Source organism: Hyperoodon ampullatus (genome assembly GCF_949752795.1).
Source record: "Hyperoodon ampullatus genome assembly, chromosome: 15".
Lineage (NCBI taxonomy): Eukaryota > Metazoa > Chordata > Mammalia > Artiodactyla > Ziphiidae > Hyperoodon > Hyperoodon ampullatus.
The window spans coordinates 82,314,216-82,333,421 of record NC_136928.1 but is presented as its reverse complement, the minus strand read 5'-3'; the positions used below and the strand labels follow the sequence as shown (position 1 = coordinate 82,333,421).

At 48.7% G+C, this 19,206-nt stretch overlaps 1 protein-coding gene across 1 annotated transcript in view; it reads left to right on the top strand.

The window, feature by feature from the left end:
* The window catches only part of ASAP2 (ArfGAP with SH3 domain, ankyrin repeat and PH domain 2), a gene marked incomplete at its 5' end in the record, with an annotated part of 153,700 nt that overhangs the window by 56,181 nt on the left and 78,313 nt on the right, over positions 1-19,206 (top strand). The window contains one exon of the mRNA XM_079720739.1: positions 14,208-14,353. Coding sequence (XP_079576865.1) covers positions 14,208-14,353 — 146 coding nt within the window. The remainder of the gene's footprint in view (positions 1-14,207; positions 14,354-19,206) is intronic.

The window sequence follows — 19,206 nt, the reverse complement described above, 5'->3', positions numbered from 1 at the left end:
CTCAGCGACCATGGCTCACGGGCCCAGCCGCTCCGCGGCATGTGGGATCTTCCCAGACCAGGGCTTGAACCCGTGTCCCCTGCATTGGCAGGCGGACTCTCAACCACTGCGCCACCAGGGAGGCCCTCTGCGCCCTTCTTTGTTACGACTTGCCTTTTGCCCCAGCGTGCCACGTTTCGTGTCCTCTTCCCTCTGCACATGCTTTTCTGTCTGCTTGAAATGACATTTTGCTGCTTGATCGGAGGAAACTGAGGCTTCAGGAAGTTGAGACGTTTGCTCTGGAATTTTAACATGGCATTTTGGACACCAGCCTGTGTCCTTTCGAGGTACCACACCCAGCAGGCTGACCGTCAACCTGACCTTGCAGGGGCCCTCTTTTACCCATCTTTATATCATGCCAAGTTTGAGTTATTATAAGGCTGTGAATCTGAAGTTTCTTTTTTAAGCCAGAATCCTGATCCTGAAGTCTTTATTTCAGAACAAGCGTTGTCTCCTTCCGAGCAGTCACCTGAGGAAGCCCCGTACCTTCTGCGAGCTTCTGACATCGTTCACAGCACTTTGGATCTCTTCTCTAGAACTGCTTTTAGTAGCGCATTCTTTTGGATATATTTAGTGGGGGAATTTAAGGATAGATTAAACTTTTTTAGAACTAGATGTCGGAAATGAGCCAGGCATATTCAGTAAGGGATTGAGCTGCTGGCGACCACCTTGGTGAGGAGCGCTGTGACTACCGTCCTTCTGGCTCTGACTGCCGTTAGTTCCAGGAGAAGTCCCTGAAGTGGCTCCATCATTAGAGTGTTCAACATCCTTAGGCGACTGCTTGCATAGGAAGAACACTTGTTTTATGCATTATTAAAAGAACAGTGAAAATAATTTAGTATTTATGCCTCACACTGCTGTGTACTTTTTCCTGTCTCCTGTTCCTTAATTTATGTGCCAGCAGGACTTTTCTGCCGAGTGTCCTGATTGGTCGTGGGCTGGCCCCAGCTGATCTCTAAGTGATTCCCTGCCCTCCGCGGTCTCTCTCTGCTCCAGGCTGACCGGTGGCTCCCTGCTGCACGAGTGTGTCACAGCCGTATGTGTGTCTTTCACACAGTCTCCCATCTGGCCCTGCTCCTGGTCTGTACGCACGCGCTCTGGTCCCAGGCACCTGTTGAAGGCCTGCCCAGCCATCTCCATCAAGCTGAGACTTGACGTGGTGTCAGCCTCCTTTAACTCTCGGTATTATTAGTTTTCTGTGACTGCTGTAACAGGTTACCACAAATGGAGCGCCTTCAGATGACACCGATTCACCTACAGCTCTGGAGGTCAGAAGTCCGAACTGGCCTCACTGGGCTGAAATCAAGGTGCTGGCTGGCTTCCTTCCTGGAAGCAAGAAGGTTTCCCTGCCCCTTCCAGCTTCTAGAGGCCCCTGAGTTCCTCAGATAGGGGCCTCCTTCCATCTTCAAAGCCAGCAATGGCTGGTCGAGTCTTTCTCAGGCTCCGTCACTCTGACGCTGTCTTAATCTGCATGGGCTGCCGTAACAGTACCACAGCCTGGGGGGCTTAAACCACAGACATTTGTCTCCCAGTGCTGGAGGCTGCAAGTCCGAGATCAGGGTGCCATCAGGCATGCTCTTGTTCTGGTGAAGGCTCTCTCCCTGGCCTGCAGAGAGCCGCCTTCTCACTGTGTCCCCACGTGGTGGAGAAAGAGACAGAGACAGAGAGCGTAGGCATGCCAGAGTGAGCGGGCTCTGGACACTGATCCTGTCTTGAGGGCCCTACCCTCTTAAGCACATCTAAACTTTATTATCTCCCAAAGGCCCACCCCCCAAATACCATCATACTGGGGGTTAAGGCTTCAGCGTATGAATCTGGTTGGCGGGAGGAGGGGAATGGCCCGCAGTTCAGTCCCAGCAGACACTGACTCTTCTGCTTTCCTCTTCCACATCTAAGGACCTGTGATTGCATTGGGCCCACCCAGTGATCCAGGATAACCTTCCCATCTCCAGTTGAGCTGATTAACAACTTGAATTCCATCTGCAACCTCAGATGGCATAATATCCCTGCCTGCATGGATTAGGAGTGGACATCTTTGTCGGGGAGGGGACAGTATTCTGAACACAGTTCCCCTCTGAATTGTGAGTTTTGAGGTTGAATCAGTTTTGATTTTTCTTTCAGCCAAAACTGAAAGAGTATCTAATATGCAGACTCTGTTATCTCTTTAAATCTTGCTCTTTATAAGTAGTTTTATGTCTGTTGATCTCTGCCCCCCAGTTAGATGACAGGCCCTGAGGTCCGTGACCTGTTCTGAAAGGCGGTGTGGTTTAGGATAAAGAACACACAGGCATTAAGGTCCAGGAACCCTGGAGTCAAAAGCTGGTGGTGCCGCTCAGAAAGTCTGTGACACTGGGAAAGTTGTTTATCTTTCTGAGCCTCAATTTCCTCATATGTAAAAGGAGAGTATTAATATTTCATAGGCTTGTTAGTGATGAGTAACTGAGATAATATGAAAAAGGGACAGATGTGGTTCTGGACACATGAACAGCATGACAGCTGCAAATGTACCTCCTGTGTGTCCCTGCAGTGGTCAGCACAGAGGCTGACAGACACATAGTACGTGTCAGTAATATTCATTTGTATGTTATTACGTTTCTGCTGTAAGTTCTTACACTCTCCTCTTAGTGTAGGAGAGATCGACTTAAAATTTTAGGGGTAAACAGGATTTATACAGATTTATGTATGTAGAAGGGGCGGGGGAGTGGTTGAGATGCCTTGGAGCAGCCAGCTGTGTTGTTTACAGCCTGTGAGCTAAGCCTGGTTTTTAGCATCTTAGCACATATATACCCAATAACCTCAGTATTGCCTCTAGGCGTCTACAGAAGCCTTTAATATCTCTCTCTTGCTTTTAGGAAAAGTTTGCCAACCCCGTTTTAGAGTTTTAGAGTTGCGGTTCTGAAACTTGAGAGTGCCCCAGAGTCCCTTGGAGATCTTGTTAAAACACAGATTGCTGGTCTCTACCCTCAGAGTTTCCGGCTCAGTAGGTCCAGGATGGAGCCTGAGTATTTGCTAGTTGAATAAGTTCCCAGGTGATGCTGAAGCTGCTGGTCTGGAAAATACCACCTTGGACACCCCTGCCCCTCCCCCGCCCCAACGTTAAACATTGGACTGAGCCAAAAGGTTGTCAGTATGTTCCCAATATATGCAAAACAATACTTTTACACAATAGCAAGTATACTGTGTTTGCTCCCAGTTTTCAAAAGGATAACAACACAGCTAGATGTATTTTCTAGAGCGTCTTGTGTACAGGTTTGCAAAAGCAGTTATGATGATTTGTCACAAACTGTTTCTACAGTAATTTTTCCCACTTATAATAGACTGCTATCTGACCTCTTAAAAAAAAAACAAACCCAGTTCATATTTATTCTAATACTGTTCTTAGTCTGAACTTTCCCAATCTCTGTCTCAGCTCATAGGTGTTTTTTTTTCCCCCCAAGAAGTTGATGCTAACATTTTTCAGCTATTTGACATATCAGTGGGTGGAAAAATTCATCTTTATCAAGAAGGAAGCCACAGAAGACTTTGATTTTCACCTCTCTAGAATTACTGTATCTTAAAGACTTGGTGGAGCTATTCTTACCGAGAGTGGGATATCCCTCCTTTACCCTTTTTTAGAGAAATTGGCACATCCTGGAAATGAAAAATACGAAGAAAGAAATGCTAATTTTCCCTCAAACCCTTACCATCTTCTACCTACAAAAGAAAATGAGAATTTTTGTGTGTTTCTCCCTGTTGTTTGCAATGCTAATTAGAATGTGGCTATTAAATTAACACAGAATTGTTTCTATTACCATATCATAATTAGGATAGAGCAGTTCAGAAGAAATATATGTAATTGTTTAGGAAGTGAAATTTCACTGTGCCTTAAGAAGGTACTATATCTGGCATGATTTCCCACCTGTTACATAAGAAAATAACTAAATTATAATCCTCAATGTTTGTCAAGAATAAAGTGAAACTGGTATTCTGCTACATTGCTGTGGCCTTGAAAGCTGGTGCATGGAGTTTTTAGAAAGCAGTTTGGCCGTACACATCAAGAAAAATAAAATCTTTATTGGGGATGCTCATTGCGTTGTTGCATTACCTATCAAAGTGAAAAACTGAAAGCCTCCTGTAACTAAATTAGCATATAGCTACTTGATGGAATTATGGTTATGTAGCAACATGAAGAAAAATTCTTATGATGAAGTCTTCAGACAATAAAACTGAGGATACAAAGGATGTGTGTATACCGTATCTGTGATTTAAAAAAAGATTGTAACAAATGATGATAAAGCAAAGAAAGTACATCTGTATTGATGTACTTTCATAAATTTGAGTGGAAACATAACAATAATAAAAATCTGTCACTCATATAAGGTATTGATTATAGGCCAAGCAGTGTGCTAATAAATAAATACATAAGTTTAATCCTCACACCAGCTCTGTGAGCTAGGTACTATCAGTGACTCCATTTACAGGGGAGGTCAGTGAGGCCCAGAGGAGTGATTGACCCAGGGCTGTCTAGCTGGCAGTTAGAGGAGCTGAGATTCAAAACCAGATGTGCTTCCCAGTCTCTGCTTATGACCACGGCACCACACTGCCTGGATGAGAGCGAGGGTACACAGGGGAGAAACACCGAGCAGTAATGCCATAGGAGCGTCTTAGATGTCATATGGCTGATGAAAAACCTCCAGGTGGTTTTGCTTGGTCACAAGTTCAGTGGGAGCCAGTAGATGACAGGTGTGCCAAAGGTGAGCACAGGTGACCTTAGGGAAGTGTGTAATGCTGCTAAAAAAGGTAGTTAGTTGTCCCACTATTGTGTTGTAAGAGCAGCATTTTAGGAGGAAGCTTGTGTTAGAGCTGGAAACCTTGTGGTAGGAGGGGTGTTGGAAGGTCCTAGGATGTCTTTGCTTGGGGAGGGTGGGAGAAGACGTGTCTGTAGGCTTTCCTCTGGCATGAGGAAGTGAGACATGTTATCTGTTCCTCTCTCCTGGGTAGTTTCATGAGAGTAGGTTTTGACTCAAATCTGAGGGGGAAGTCAGCTGGGGGAGCAGCCCCAGCGGTGAGCTGGGTGTCGGAAGGGTCCCGGCAGAGGGCTGGTTGGTGGCCCTCTGTCTCTAGGGAAGTTGCAGGGGGAGGTGGGAACGTGGACTCGGAGACCTTGAGATGTCTTCCAGTGATGAGGCTCTGAGATTCTCCTTGTCTCTTCTGTGATGGCTAAGGATAATGAATGATTGGAACTTAGAAGGCTACTTTGTGGAATCCCGGCAGCTGTGATCAACATATTAATCATGGAAGGATAGCTCATCCGAAGGAATGCTGAGATCTGTGACTTAATGTCCCAAGTATTAACTTGAATTATACGTGGTTTGTACATAATCACATTTGATCATACTTCATTAAATGTGATTAATATGGTCATCCTATTTTTTGGTAGGGGATTTATGCTCATCTAGGCTAGGGCTCTTTACCTGGTGTGTTGGGTCTATGGACAGGCCTAAAGGGTCCTTGTATCCCAAAACTTGGACAAAATATTATGTAAGGATACCTTTTCCTGAAAAGATAATCCATAGCGTTCTTCTCATTTTTATTGTTGTCTGTGATAATGAGAAGATTAAAGAACCATTGCTGTAGCCAAACCCCCGTGGTTTGTGGATGGGGATGCCATCACAGAGTTGGCTGTTTGCCTTACTTACTGTAAAACACTGACTACGTTATTTAGCAAATATGTTTGAACCCTCATCTGTAAAATCCTGCGGAGTTGTGGTGACAACGAAGGAGACTCTGTAAATGGGTGAAGTCTCCCCTCCGTGAATGGCTGTTGTTACATGGGCTTTGAGAACACTGATTTTCTGGGGGCTACTTGTCCCTGAGGCCACAGGAGTCACTTCTCTCCTGGTCTGCTGTGCTCTCCGTGGAGGTGGGCTGGGGGCGTCTGCTGTAAGTGATGGGAATTGTATCCCTCAGGTACAGTGAGGTAGAAACAGAGGGGGAAAGGCTGAGCACAACATGCAGTGGCCACATGCCCGTCCTGTAACGTAGCTCATCAGATGGCTTTGCCAACAAAGGGCGTCAGTGTGATCGATGTAAAGTTTCTAATCGCTGGTGGTCCACATCCAGCAGGTGTTGACTCACCTCCCTGTTGTGCCTGCCCGGCCTCTGGGGACTCCCGGCTCACGGGGGGCCCTGCCAGTTCATTAGCAGGAGCCCCTGTCTCCTCTGACTTGAAGGAGCTCCTAGGGTAAGGCGAGTTGGGTGAGGCAAGCAGCTGGCAGCCCAGTTTTAATCTCATCCTCTGTTGGATTCTGAAGGAAAATTCCTGTTAGCTTCTCCTCTGAGAAGCCTTTCCTGTCAGCAGGCCCCAGAAAATGTCCTTTTTTCCCCCTCCTGTAATGTATACCACGTGGATTGTTATTGCATGTTTATCTTTGTCTTGCTAATTTGTCTTTGTCTTGCTAAATTGTGTGTTGGCTGGTACCAAGCCTGGTTCATCTTTGTCCCCTCCAATTTCACTTTTCTTAAATGCAAGTCTTATCTTGTCAGTTTGCAACCTTTTGGGGGCGCCTGGGATGAAGTCCTTCCCCTGTCCCCCTCCTGCCTCTCCAGCCACGTCATCTGTGGACTGTCCCCGTGCTCTGGCCGTACCAGGCACCCCGAATTCCTCCAGGGTCATCCTCGTTACAACCTGTCTTTGCGCCAAATTGATTGGTGTGTGCGTCTCTCTCATTGGAAGCTGTTCCTTGGATGCACGGGCTCCACGTCCTGAATCTTTGCATTTGTTAGTGCTTGCGGTGCAATAGGCTTTCACCACGATTGGATTCTATCCTGGCATCCAGGGAAGTTCTCGACCGATGGGGTATTCAGGAAATACAGGATGGATCAATAACGTTGAACGTTGATAGGTTTCTGTCATCTGAGCCTACAGCATAGCTAAAGAGGGACAGAAAGAACCAGCATAAACAGTACATCATCCAGTAGGTCAGTCTTGATTCCTTACCGCTCCCCGTCCCCCCAGGTGTGCTGCTGCAGGAGTTTTATCAAGAAGTAACTGGGGTTGTGTTCAGTTATTCACACAGACTCCAAGTGTCATTTTGTTGTCCTTCATATAGGACAGGATCAAAGGATATCAGGTGATCACAGACAACAGTTTACACATTTTAATAGTCAGCCCACACCTTGACCTTCTTAACTCCATTGCTGGCTGCCTGTGCCCGACATCACCAGTCCAGGTACATCCTGTGTTAACAATCATGAGGTCTCCATAAGGTCAGAGGGGACGCCCCAGGAGAGTCTTGATGGACATGAGTTTTGCATGAAGTTTTGAAAGTCGCAGGGGGACTTCCCTGGTGGCGCAGTGGTTAAGAATCCGCCTGCCAATGCAGAGGACACGGGTTCGAGCCCTCGTCTGGGAAGATCCCACAGGCCGGGGAGCAACTAAGCCCGTGTGCCGCAACTACTGAGCCTGAGCTCTAGAGCCCGTGAACCACAACTACTGAGCCCACGAGCCACAACTGCTGAAGCCCGCGTGCCCAGAGCCCGTGCTCTGCAACAAGAGAAGCCCCCGCAGTGAGAAGCCCACGCACCACGACAAAGAGTAGCCCCCGCTCGCCGCAACTAGAGAAAGCCCTCGCACACAACAACGAAGACCCAGCGCAGCCAAAAATAAATAATTTATTAAAAAAAAAAAAGGGGGGGAGCGCAGAGTGTTGGAGAGAGTGGTGGAATGGTGATGGTGAAGCCCCAGGGGCAAGGCCATCTTTCCATGTGCCCGGCTTGAGCGGGGCCCTGAGGGCTTGTGAAATCGGATGGGCGTTCTCATCAGACCCTTGGTGGTGGTTGCTCGTGTCTTACCGGAGACGATGCAGGTGCTCAGGTTAGGTTGCAAAGGCTGTCTCTATCATGTCAACTTGTGCAGGAGAAACTGGTGGAGAAAGACAGATTCGGATATCTTTAGTAGGCATGGAGAACCAAGGTAACTGAGCCGTTGGGGCTGACATTTCAGGTTTCTCTATGTTGTTTATTCCTTGTGTTGTTGTTTTCTGATTATAAAGATAATATGAGCTTAGCTTAGAACATTTAAAAATTTCAGAAAAGCGTTAGAACGAAGTCACAGCCCGGCCAGATGCCACCCTCTGTGAGGTGGGAGGGGCCGAGCTGCATTCTTGGTCTGAGGTCCCCCGGGCTGTGACCCTGGCCATTCGGAGCTTCCGCCTGGCCTAGGTATCTGCGCCACCACAGTCTATCCCGTCCTCTGCGAAGTGCCCCTCAAGGAGGGTACAGCGATGCACGGGAAGCACCTGGCCTGCACCAGCCGCCGGGTGCCGCGCGCCTGCTCTTCTATCGCCACCTTAGCATTTTTTTTTTTTTTTTGTGGTACGCGGGCCTCTCACTGTTGTGGCCTCTCCCGTTGCGGAGCACAGGCTCCGGACGCGCAGGCTCAGCAGCCATGGCTCACGGGCCCAGCCGCTCCGCGGCATATGGGATCCTCCCAGACCGGGGCACGAACCCGTATCCCCTGCATCGGCAGGCGGACTCTCAACCACTGCGCCACCAGGGAGGCCCCCACCTTAGCATTTTGATGTCCTTTCCTTTCGGCCTTTCTCTACATTTTTACCTTTTACAAAATTGAGATGAAATAGATAGTTCTGTGTCCTGCCTTTTTTTCACTTGGCGTTCTATCCTGACCATATTCCTACTTCATGATTTTAAAAGCTTACATCATATTCCATTTTGAAGGGACAGTTATTTAACCGTTTCCATTTTGTTGGAGCTTAATACACTTTCAGTTTATCAGTTGTTCTGTACACACATCTCTGATCACTTGATTTTTTCTTTAGGATAGATTTCTAGAAGTGGGAGGGGATGGCAAAAAATGTTTTTAAAACTTTTAATGCAGATTACCAAATTGTGAATGGAAAGATTTTTATCTGGGATGAGTCTAGAAATAAAGTTCTAAAAATGGTTTTCTCCCATGAGGTGTTCACGGGGTAGAGATCCTGTTAAGAAGTGGGGATTATCTTTGACTCCAGGAAATTGCTTTCCCAGGAGCTGTTTGCCGAGAGTTAGATCTGAAACCAGGTGATGTGCGGGGCTGACAGCTTGAGGGGAAGTGGCCTGGCCTCCTTGACACTGAGTCATGCACATTATCCTGACATTACAATTGTGGCTCACATTTGAATATTAATCCTCATCTAGGGAGGGTCTTTATAAAGCTCTACTGCAGAGAACATATGTCTCTCCTAAACTGCGCCCTTGGCGGAGCTGTCTGTGTGGATGGTTGGTGTGTGCAGTGTCTGTGGATGAGTTTGCCTCAGCCTGACCCCTGCGTGGCCAGGAGCGGGGGGTTGAAGGGTCCTGGTCAAGGCGAGCACCGTCAGGCTGCCCCCCCCTCCACCGACATGTACCCCCATTTGTCTCTGGTTAGGGCACTTGGACTTCGGGTTACCAGTGCGTGTGCTTGGCTGGAGGATTGTAGCACATTTGTGTTAGCCTAGAGCCGAGAATAGTGACTGTGTGACGAGCAAATGAAGAAACGCTTCCTCGCCTGGTTGGGAGGACTTGTGCGGACTGGGAGCCTGGAAAGCTGAGTTCTAGTTCTCGAACTGCTGCAAACTAGCTGTGTGAACTTGAGCAAGTCAGCGCCCTCTCTGAACTTTGGCGTCCTTGTCTGTAAAGAGGGGTCTCTGGGCCGGGTTTCTTTTCAGGATCCTTTGGACTGTAAAGACCTAGGAGTGGCCCCGAGTGGGTAGGACAGTGAGACTGGTGCTGCCCTCAGATGGCTTTGCGTTGGGAGCTGGGTGCAGGTGGGGCTCGAAGACTGAGAAAGTGTTCACGGCCTCTGAACACACAGGACTCCTTGCCGTTCCCCTGGGGTGGACACCTTCCTGTTCCTGCTCGTCTCTGTCTGGAAATTCCCAGCTGACCTTGGAGCCCCAGCTCCAACGTCCCCTTCTTGGCATCTCTGAATCCTCAGCCCCAGCACGTCACAGGCCATCATGCATGGGTTGGTGCATCTGTCCTGAGACATGGGTCGCACTCGTCTTGTGTGCACCCAGCACACCGTCACAGCCCGCTGCAGGGCTGGCAGCAAGGAGCAGACATTCAGCTGGACTTGAAGCTGGTGGAGGTGAGTTGGCGGTGGGACCCTTCTTGTCCTTTGGCAGCGCTGGGCAGGTGGCTGGCTCCCCCGCCGTGCTGTGGCCCATTGAGCAGGAGTAAAAAGGCTGCCTTTTCCCCATTTGGATCCAGCAGTTTTGCTTGAACTATATGCACTGGGCCTTCTTCTTGGTATCAGTTTTTAAAAATGACATAATCAAGTAAACTAGAAGGCAGACAACAAGGCCCAACCCTTACCTCTAAATGCAATGTGTGCACATGCTCGCTGGCTCCATAGCAGATTTTTCTGTTAGTCTTTCATTTCATCCCCTTGCATGGATTGGTGCAAGGTCTGACCTTTGTGTAGTGAGGTGTGGGAAATGGGAAGGCTGTGGGATTAGAACTGGGAGGAAACGGGGTCTCGTCTGCTGTGGTCTCAGCAACTCAGGTTCTCACTTTCCCAAGTCCGTCCACATCAAAGATTCTTGGGTCTGGTTCATTAATAAGAACCAGAGATAAAGTAAAGATACAGTTGAATAAGGGGGAGGTGGGAGAGGGAGCTCTTTTTAGAAGAACAGCTTTGACAGTTCTGTAAATAAGAGATGATAGAGCCAGATTGGGTTCTTTCCAGAAAGTTTATTCCCCAGCCATTTATTTTAGGTTCCTATTTTAAATTTAGTTTTGGCTAAAGGAAAATAAAGACACTCAAGGACTTTCTCGTAGGAACATCTCAGACCTTGGGGGACATGGAGCAGTAGGCCGGTCGGATACTGTGTCGTTACGGGGTGTTTACTGTCCTGACAGTGGACACCAGGCAGGCTGTTACAGGGAGACACGGAGAGACACGGGGCTGTGGTCACTATCAGGAAGCTTCAAAGTTGTTTGCAAGAAGAGAAATTTGTCTTAGAAACTCCAACTAGATCAGCGTAAAGAGGTTCCCACTGACCTAAGCTGGGACAGTTTGAGCATCAGAAAACAATGATCCCAGTGGATCAAAATGATTTAAATATAAATAGATGAGATGATGGTGACAATGATGATCCAGAACACTCATTGATCACCACTGGGGTTGCTGGGATCAACACATTATTTTGAAGATTTAAAAGGGAAAGAATTTTTATTAAAAAACGTGACCGATACCAGGCGGTCAGTTGAAAGGCCCAGAAGAAGGGATGAAAGGAAGTGCATCTCTCCTTCCTGGTGCCAGAACCCGAAGCCTCGCTGGCTGTTGTTTCTCCTCCGTGCTGGTTTGGTGGACTGCCCGTGGAGAGAAGGCAAGTTCCTCTCTCCAAGGCTGTCACGGGCTGGGGGCAGCCTGCGTGAACACAGGATGGATTTGACCGTTCCCCACCTTCTTCCAGCGGTGTGATCTTGGGCAAATCATTAAACCCCTCTGAACCCCACTTTACTCAACAGGTAGTAAGGATGATGCTTCTGACACCTTATAGTCTGATTAAGTTTAATTGAACGAAAGGCTTGTAGGCCACCTCACAGCCTTTACTGAAGCTGATTCTCTCCCTCTTCCCTCTGGGTGCTCATCTAGAGCAGCTGTGAGGGGCCAGGATCATTCTGAAGGCAGCACTTGGCTCCCGAGGGGACTTTAGCCTCCGCATTCCTGTTTCTCTCTCTCAAGGGAGTGACATCAGCACCAGATGTCTGCTTGTGGCTGCCGCGCCCTTCCAAAACCACACTGGAATTGCCCACATCTCGACGACCAATTTTGAGATAGTTACAAAACAGCGTGTGGTTGGAAAGGAACTACCCTTCACTGTTGACCACATGTTCTAGAATTATAAGTCAAGCAAAATAGGTGCAACTGATCCGCCTCTGAAATGGAATTTTAAAAATCTAAAACTTGGGTGCTTTTGGTTTTGGCAAGGTAAGCTATTTTTAGAAGGAAACACACATCAGTGTAGTAGAGTGGGGGACACATGGGCCTCGGGATCAGACAGACTTGGGTTTGCACCACAGCTCTGCCACTTTCTGGCCCTGTTTCCTAGGACAGGTTATTTGATCTCCTTGAGTCCCAGTTTCCTTTCAGCATTGTGAGAAGTAATGCATGTCATATATAAGTTGTTGTGAAGTCTAGAAAAAAACATCTGGAAACCATTTGTGCTCAGTATAGATGACATCTGTGCTGCTGTTAACTGTTGTCAGTTCTGGCGGGCATGTTATGCGTTGGGTGTGGTTGGACGGCCTGTCCTCACCCACGGTCTTTGATTCTTACCTTAACCCTCTGAGTATCTCCCAGCGGGGTCTTTGTCCTTCACGTGGCTGAGACAGCGCCAGAGAGAGTAAATGCGTGTGTTACCATGTCGTCCACGTTTACTGGGAGGCATAGGCTTGAAGCCCAGACCTTCTGAGGGCTCCTCCTGCTCTGCTGCCCCTTCGTCACGCCGTGTGTGTGTGTGTGTGTGTGTGTGTGTGTGTGTGTGTGTGTGTGTGTGTGTGTTTCTGCCTCAAGTCGTTTGCTGAGTATAGTTTCAGAAATACACTTAATGTATCCAGAACTCTCAAGCCCTTTTCTGGGATGTGAAAGATGATGATAATAATAATAGAAAGGAGGAAAAGGAAAAGGGCCTAAACAGTGAAATTAACGTTCTCTCGTGTTTGTTAGATCCACACGGGCATCCCCTAAGGCACCCAAATGCCCCCGGAAGTCGAGGGCAAAGTGCTTGCCTGGTAGGGTCGGTGGACACATGATCCATGGATACTGGGATCCGGCTCAGCCCCAGGGCCGCCTTCCGCAAGCACATGTCCCCTGTGTGCTCCGGTTGTCGGGCCCAGGCACCGGCACTGCCGACAGTGGTTTTGTTGCCCTGAGGAGTTGTTTGGGGCACTGCCAGGGGCTTTTCAGGATCTGTTCTTTGGCGAAGAAGCTGCAGCACTAAGGCTTTCTGTGGCCTCCTGGCAGCCCTGTGCCGTCCTCCTTGTGGGAGCAGAATCCTGAAGACGTGGGCAGCCTGATGGGGGGTGTGTGACCCTGCCCAGTGGAGTCCCCATGCAAGGTGACACGCACGCACGCCCGCCTGCACCGATGTGCCTGTACAGTCGTTGTGTTACATTTCTGATTGGAGTGATGAGGGAGCAGAAATCAAATGTCCATGCCAGGAAGTTGTTTTATTACAGACTGGCTGGATTCATGTAAAAATGCTTGACCCAGAAGTGAGGGAATCATGTCCAGCCACATTGGCTTACCAGAATTACCTGTGTCCCCTTCCCACCCCAGCTTCTGACTCAGAGACGGGACTCCAGCTTCTACAGTTTGACAGAGATCCGTGTATGATTTTGATGTCCAACAGGGCCTGAGAACCATAGAGCTGGAGACCCAGAATCCGGGTTTTTCACTCTTTAAGGTGCTGCTTTGAAGCCTAATGATGATAAAATACCTTCAGATGGATGACCAGCTTTTGCTTTTTCTGATCAAACGACATGCGTCTTCTCTTACATTTCAAGCACAAAGATGAATAAAACTTAGTCCCTACCCTGGAAGCACTTCCAGTGTGCTGGGAACCACGCTTACCAGTTGGACATTTGGAATGTAACACTCTGAGTGCAAGTCCAGGAGGGTGCCAGGGACATGGGGCAGAGGCACAGAAAGGCCCCCAGGCAGAGGATGTGTCATGGGCAGAGGCGCCCTGGCCCGTGGCCTGTGCTCCGAGGACTGTGGCCTTTCCGGTGTTGAAAGGAGAAGCTAGGGCATGCGGCTGGGTGAGCGTCACGCCAGCTGCTGGGTTCCAGCAGGGGCCTGGGTCTGTTCTGTGTCTCCCGCCAGCGTGTGGGCTACGGAGGAGTCCTAGGAGATGGGGAAGCACGGGCGTCCCCGGGGGCCTCATCCCATGAGCTGGAGGCTGTGGCACTCGTGCGCGGCTCTCTCCCTCCTGGTCCTCGCGCTTGTTCTTTGGGATCTGTCGCTGGCACCACGGGTGGTTGTCAGGACAGCAGAGTTATTTCTGTTCGCGGTGTGACTTGGCTTTTCTCAGATTTTCAGGCTGTAAATGTGTTCGATTTTATCCACAAGTAAGAACCTGGTGGGGAGCAGGGCTAGAGCGGTTGAGGCCTTAACAGCACCTCTCCCGTTGCTGTTGCAGCGCATGTGGAAAACGAAGAGCAGTACACCCAGGCCCTGGAGAAATTCGGGGGCAACTGCGTGTGCAGAGACGACCCGGACCTGGGAAGCGCGTTCCTCAAGTTCTCAGTGTTTACGAAGGAGCTGACGGCGCTTTTCAAAAACCTGGTAAGTGTCATGATCGCGTGCAGCAAACGGGCAGCATGGGAGGGGCCCGAAGTTGCTCTAGTTGGGAAGGTAGCTCCCTAGACAGTAATTAGGGTTTGTTTGATACACGAGGAATACGTTTCATGGCTCCTGTGGTACCTAAAAGAATTGTATTTCCGATACACGCGAGGTCACTATGGAATAAATTTTAGAATTGTGATTTTTACTCTCACAAGACTTTCAAATTTAACTCGGCATTTTAAAGCTGCGCATCTGAGGCACAAAATGGATAAATGCATTCGTCTTCCTAAGGGCCTCTGACTTCAATTTTCAATAGTTCCTAAACTGTGTAGAATAGTCTGTTGCTGGTAATTATAGTAGGTATTTAAACTTAATAATATTTCATAAATATGTTTCAGACCCGTCTTACACAGCAAGGTAACCTATAATCAGAGCACAGAAATTACCATGAATATTTAAAGGCCTTTTATGCTCTCACACGCAGAGCCTAAGAAAAGTCTCACTTTTGAAGTGAGTGGAGATACGGACTGAGTACTTCTTGCCTGCGGTAGGTGCTTGGTAACGTGGGTGAATGGACTCTTCCTTGCACTTGGCAGCGCTGTGCCGTCCTCACTGTGGGAGCAGAATTATGAAGAATTGAGCAGAGAGGGGGTTTGGGACCCTGCTGAGCGGTTTCTTCTACAAGGGGAATGTACGTCGGGATGGTCCCGGCATGTCTTTCCTGCTTTTCTCCCCCAGCTTCTCCCAAAGGTCATGGACAAGCAGACCAGGTCAAGAACTCAATAATACTTTCTGTGTAGGTCACAAACAACAGTGTCTTTTTCATTTCTCATGTCAGCAAGCTCATAACAAGTGAAAAAATAGCTCATCATTCTTGAAGCGGTGATGATGGCGGGTCCGTCAGTCTGCTCGTAGAAGCACACGTATGAGTTAATAAGGAGGAAGGGAAAGAACCGGATCATGAAGGCTCTCGGTCTCCCTCCCTGTCTTCACTTGTAAACTGTTTCATTTGGAAGTGGTAAATATAAAAAGCCGTTGCTGTGCTTAAGTTTTTTACTCGGGTTAATTTGGAATCTCTTGGGGCCTTTGTCAAGTTTGTCGCCCATTTATTACTGCCCCAAACAGGCTGACAGCATGCAGAGCACACAGTGGAGCCCAGCCCCTTTCCAGCCCCACTGCCCGGACACTGGCACACGTCTTGTTAGGGCCTCACCACTGAGTCACAGTGGAGCTTTTTTTTTTTTTTTTTTTTTTAAAATTGGGGAAGCTGCATGGTCCTGGGGAAGACCTATAGATGCTGACGTGTCGGGGGTTGCCTAGTGTAAAATCAGCCTGCCACCTCATCTCCCAGACCCTCGGGGTGGGGGTGGTAAGCTCCTTCCTCGCCCCCTGAACTGCCAGCCAGCTGCTTCATGCCTCCCTCTTAAATATGAATGAATGGCCTCCAGAAAGAAAGAGACCAAAATAAACAGAAGAAAGAACTTGGGGAAAACAGAGACAATGCAGAGAGCAGAAGAAAACTTTAAAGAAACTATACTTAATTCCTCAGAGAAATCAGAAGAGAGAATGGGATGAAGCTTGTCGTTATAAAAAGGGAGAGACAATCAATATAAGAAAATGTAAAATTGTAAATCCTATGAGAAGGGTTAGAGTAAAAAAAATCTCTCAGAAAATAGATCAAAAGGACCAAAAAAGACAAAAGAGTGGGAAATAGATGAAAGACGAGTCAGGGATTAATTCTCAAGGTCCAGTATCCAACTGACAGGCGTGTTCAGAAAGAGAGAACAGGAAACAGAGGAGGATGCTGTGAATGCAACAGAACAAAGGATGATTCCTGAGACCGAAGGATTTTCCTCTCCAGATGGGAGGGCCCAGGACAGTAAGGGAAAAGGACCTGCCCCAGGGCACCCCCCTGTGAAATTGCAAAAGATCTTAACCGCTTTCAGAAAGCACACAGAGAGCACACAGAGGATTAAGCATCACAATGCCATCGGTGTCTCAGCAGTGACCCTGGAAACTTGAAGGCCCGGAGCCTTGCCACTAAAATCCTGAGGAACATAATTCTAACCTGGAATGAGACCCACCACCTGAGCTTAGAGATGTTTCACATGCCCCCAAGCGTCATTCCTCTGAAAGTCCTAAAGGTTGTGCTTTAGCAGCATGAAGAGGGAAGCCAAGAAAGAGGAAGACGTGTGAGTCAGGGAACAGGATCCAGCCAGAAGGAAAGCAGTGAAAGGGGTCCCAAGGGGATGGCAGAGGGAAGCCCTAGCAGGGTGGCTGAGCAGGCAGCCTGGAGACAGAGGCACGGGAGGCCAGGGTCGCCCCTCCCCAGCCAGCCAGCTCTTGTATCGGCTGATCTCCACTCAGGTTTTCTCAGCTGTAAGATGGAGATGATAACGCCACGCCTGGGTTTGTAAGAAGTACAGCCAGTTGCTTTTACACACCTTAGCTTATTTAACCCTTGTGACGATCCCATGAGGTGAATCAGCGTTGTCCCCACTTTGTAGATTAGGTAACTGAGGCCCCTGTGGTTTAAAGGGCTAACCTCTCTCGGGACAGGTCTGAGTCCTTGCCAGCTTTTGGACGTGCGCCTCCAGGTGTGGAAGGGCCCCGCCTGCGTCGCTCCGCGTGGTGGAATCCTACTCGAAGTAGCTTGTCCTCAGTTTTAACATGAGCAGCTGCACAGTTTGACAAAAGCAGCCCCTTCATTTCTTGATTTTCCGCAAAACTAAAAGCAGAGCAGGGCCTGGACATTGTGATGGGCACATTGTCACGTTGGCCACTACCCCATGGCTCTGCAGAGGCAGAGGACGTGTCATGGGCAGAGGCGCCCTGGCCTGTGGCCTGTGCTCCGAGGACTGTGGCCTTTCCGGTGTTGAAAGGAGAAGCTAGGGCATGCGGCTGGGTACGTCAGAAATTGGGCACATCAGAAATCCCCTCCAGGCCTCGCTGTCCTCCCCCTTCCTACAGTGAGTGGCTTGCCCACTGCCGTCACTTCCTGAGCCCCTGCGGCGCTGTCAGCCAGCCCCGTGTACTGGTCCTTCCTCGTTCACTGAGTCCTCCTGTCCGCTGCACGGGATCCCTCACGTTACCTCCGTCCCAGATGGGGCCCCTAGCCGGCAAGGGACAGGTTAGGGGTCACATCTGGGTCTTAAAACTCCAATCCCATGCTCTTTCCACTGTGGTATTTAAAGGATTTAAGGCCCCTTGTCAACCCCTTGGGGGGAAAAGGGGGCAGAACGGAAGGGAAGGCAATGCCGGGTAAAGTGCAGCATGAAGAGAGACACCCAGCGGGCCGAACTGCTGCAGCCACGAGCAGCCAGACACCTCAGTTTCCTCACCTTAAAACAGTGTGAGAAAACCATTCCCGCCTCACCGGCCAGCATCAGGGTGACAGGGATAAGCGGAAATTAGAAACCACCCCACAGGTGACATTTCAGTGTCGTTACGGTTGGGTAACTTACTAAAGCCCGGAAGGCAGTAGCTCTGAGTCCACGTGCATGACTGTAGTTTCTGCTTTTACTTTATGGAGTTAGGGTTTTTGATCCTGTTTCCTAGCAAATACCTTATCTGTGCCCAAATTCATGTTCACCAGGCCGGGTTTGCCAGGGCTGGTGTTGAAGGTCTGCAGCCGTAAGGACGCCAAGTGGCTGCTTCTAAGAAGCTGTCGCCGAGAGTGAGCTGATGATAGGAGAATTCTCCTTTTTTGGTATTTTGTATACCATTCTTACTCCTATTTTTGGTCACATCTGTCCTATCTCTTATTTTTAAAGCCTTGCTTTTCCTTTTCCTCAGGCAATCAAAAAACATTTCAGTTCCGCATGGCCAAGACTCTCAATCCCACCTCTTGCCTAGAAAGAATAATAATTACCACCTACCTGCTCTTCAGCATGAAAGAATGTTTATAAAGCAGTTGGAACACCTCCAAAGAAAGGCCAGCTTAATATAAAGTGAGATTTTGTTACTAAAGGGTGAGATTCTCACCTTCAGAGAGTCTGAATTCCTCTGCAGTAATGCAGGATAAAGGGAAAAACAAGGCAGCTCCAGAAATGTAACATGTGTGAAATTAGGCTGGTTATAAAGTCAGGCCAGTCTCCTCGGTTCTTTTCCTCTTACCAGATGGATGTGAGAATCCTGGAAAGATTTTCCAGGGCCACTTCTGTGTTAAGAAGTGGCCTTTTAATGAACGGTTGCATGAAAGCACATTCCTGAAAGGTCACTTACAGGTATGACATCTCCGTCTCTGGTTTCAGAGAATCGCTTTGTGGGATATGTACTCTTGGTCCACAGAACCTGCTCCAGGTGAGGGCAGGGGCCGGCGGAGGCTCAGCCCAGACGGAGTTCCAGGGCGAGAGCCGAGAGTGGCCCTGGGCTTGAGGAATTTCACTGCACTCACCCGGAAAGAAGAACCTGAAAGTCCCACTGACCAGCGTGCACACAAGTCATGGTTTTTTTTGTTTTTTTGTTTTTCCTTTACACAAGTGATTGGAGTTAGAAGACATTATAGCCAGAGAGTGAAGAGCTAGTCGGGTTGTTGAGGAGAGTGTGACTTTGTCCCTATGCTGTGCGCAGGGCCCGGCGGGGAGGCCCGCCCACCTGCTGGCTGGCAATATGGTGGCACTGTCTTCCCAGCACCATCGGCCGTTGGTCGACAGGAGCTGATTCCCCACGTTAATAAAGCTCATCATCGCATTGCTTAGCATAGAGCTCTCTCTAGCAGAGGTCCTCACCCTCAGTGCTCCCGTAAACTTTCTTCTCTTTTCACTTCTTCTATTGAAAATGTCCTATATTTTAAAATGTATTACATTCTTTCTTTTAAAGCATTTTTTAATTGAAGTAGAGTTAACTTACAA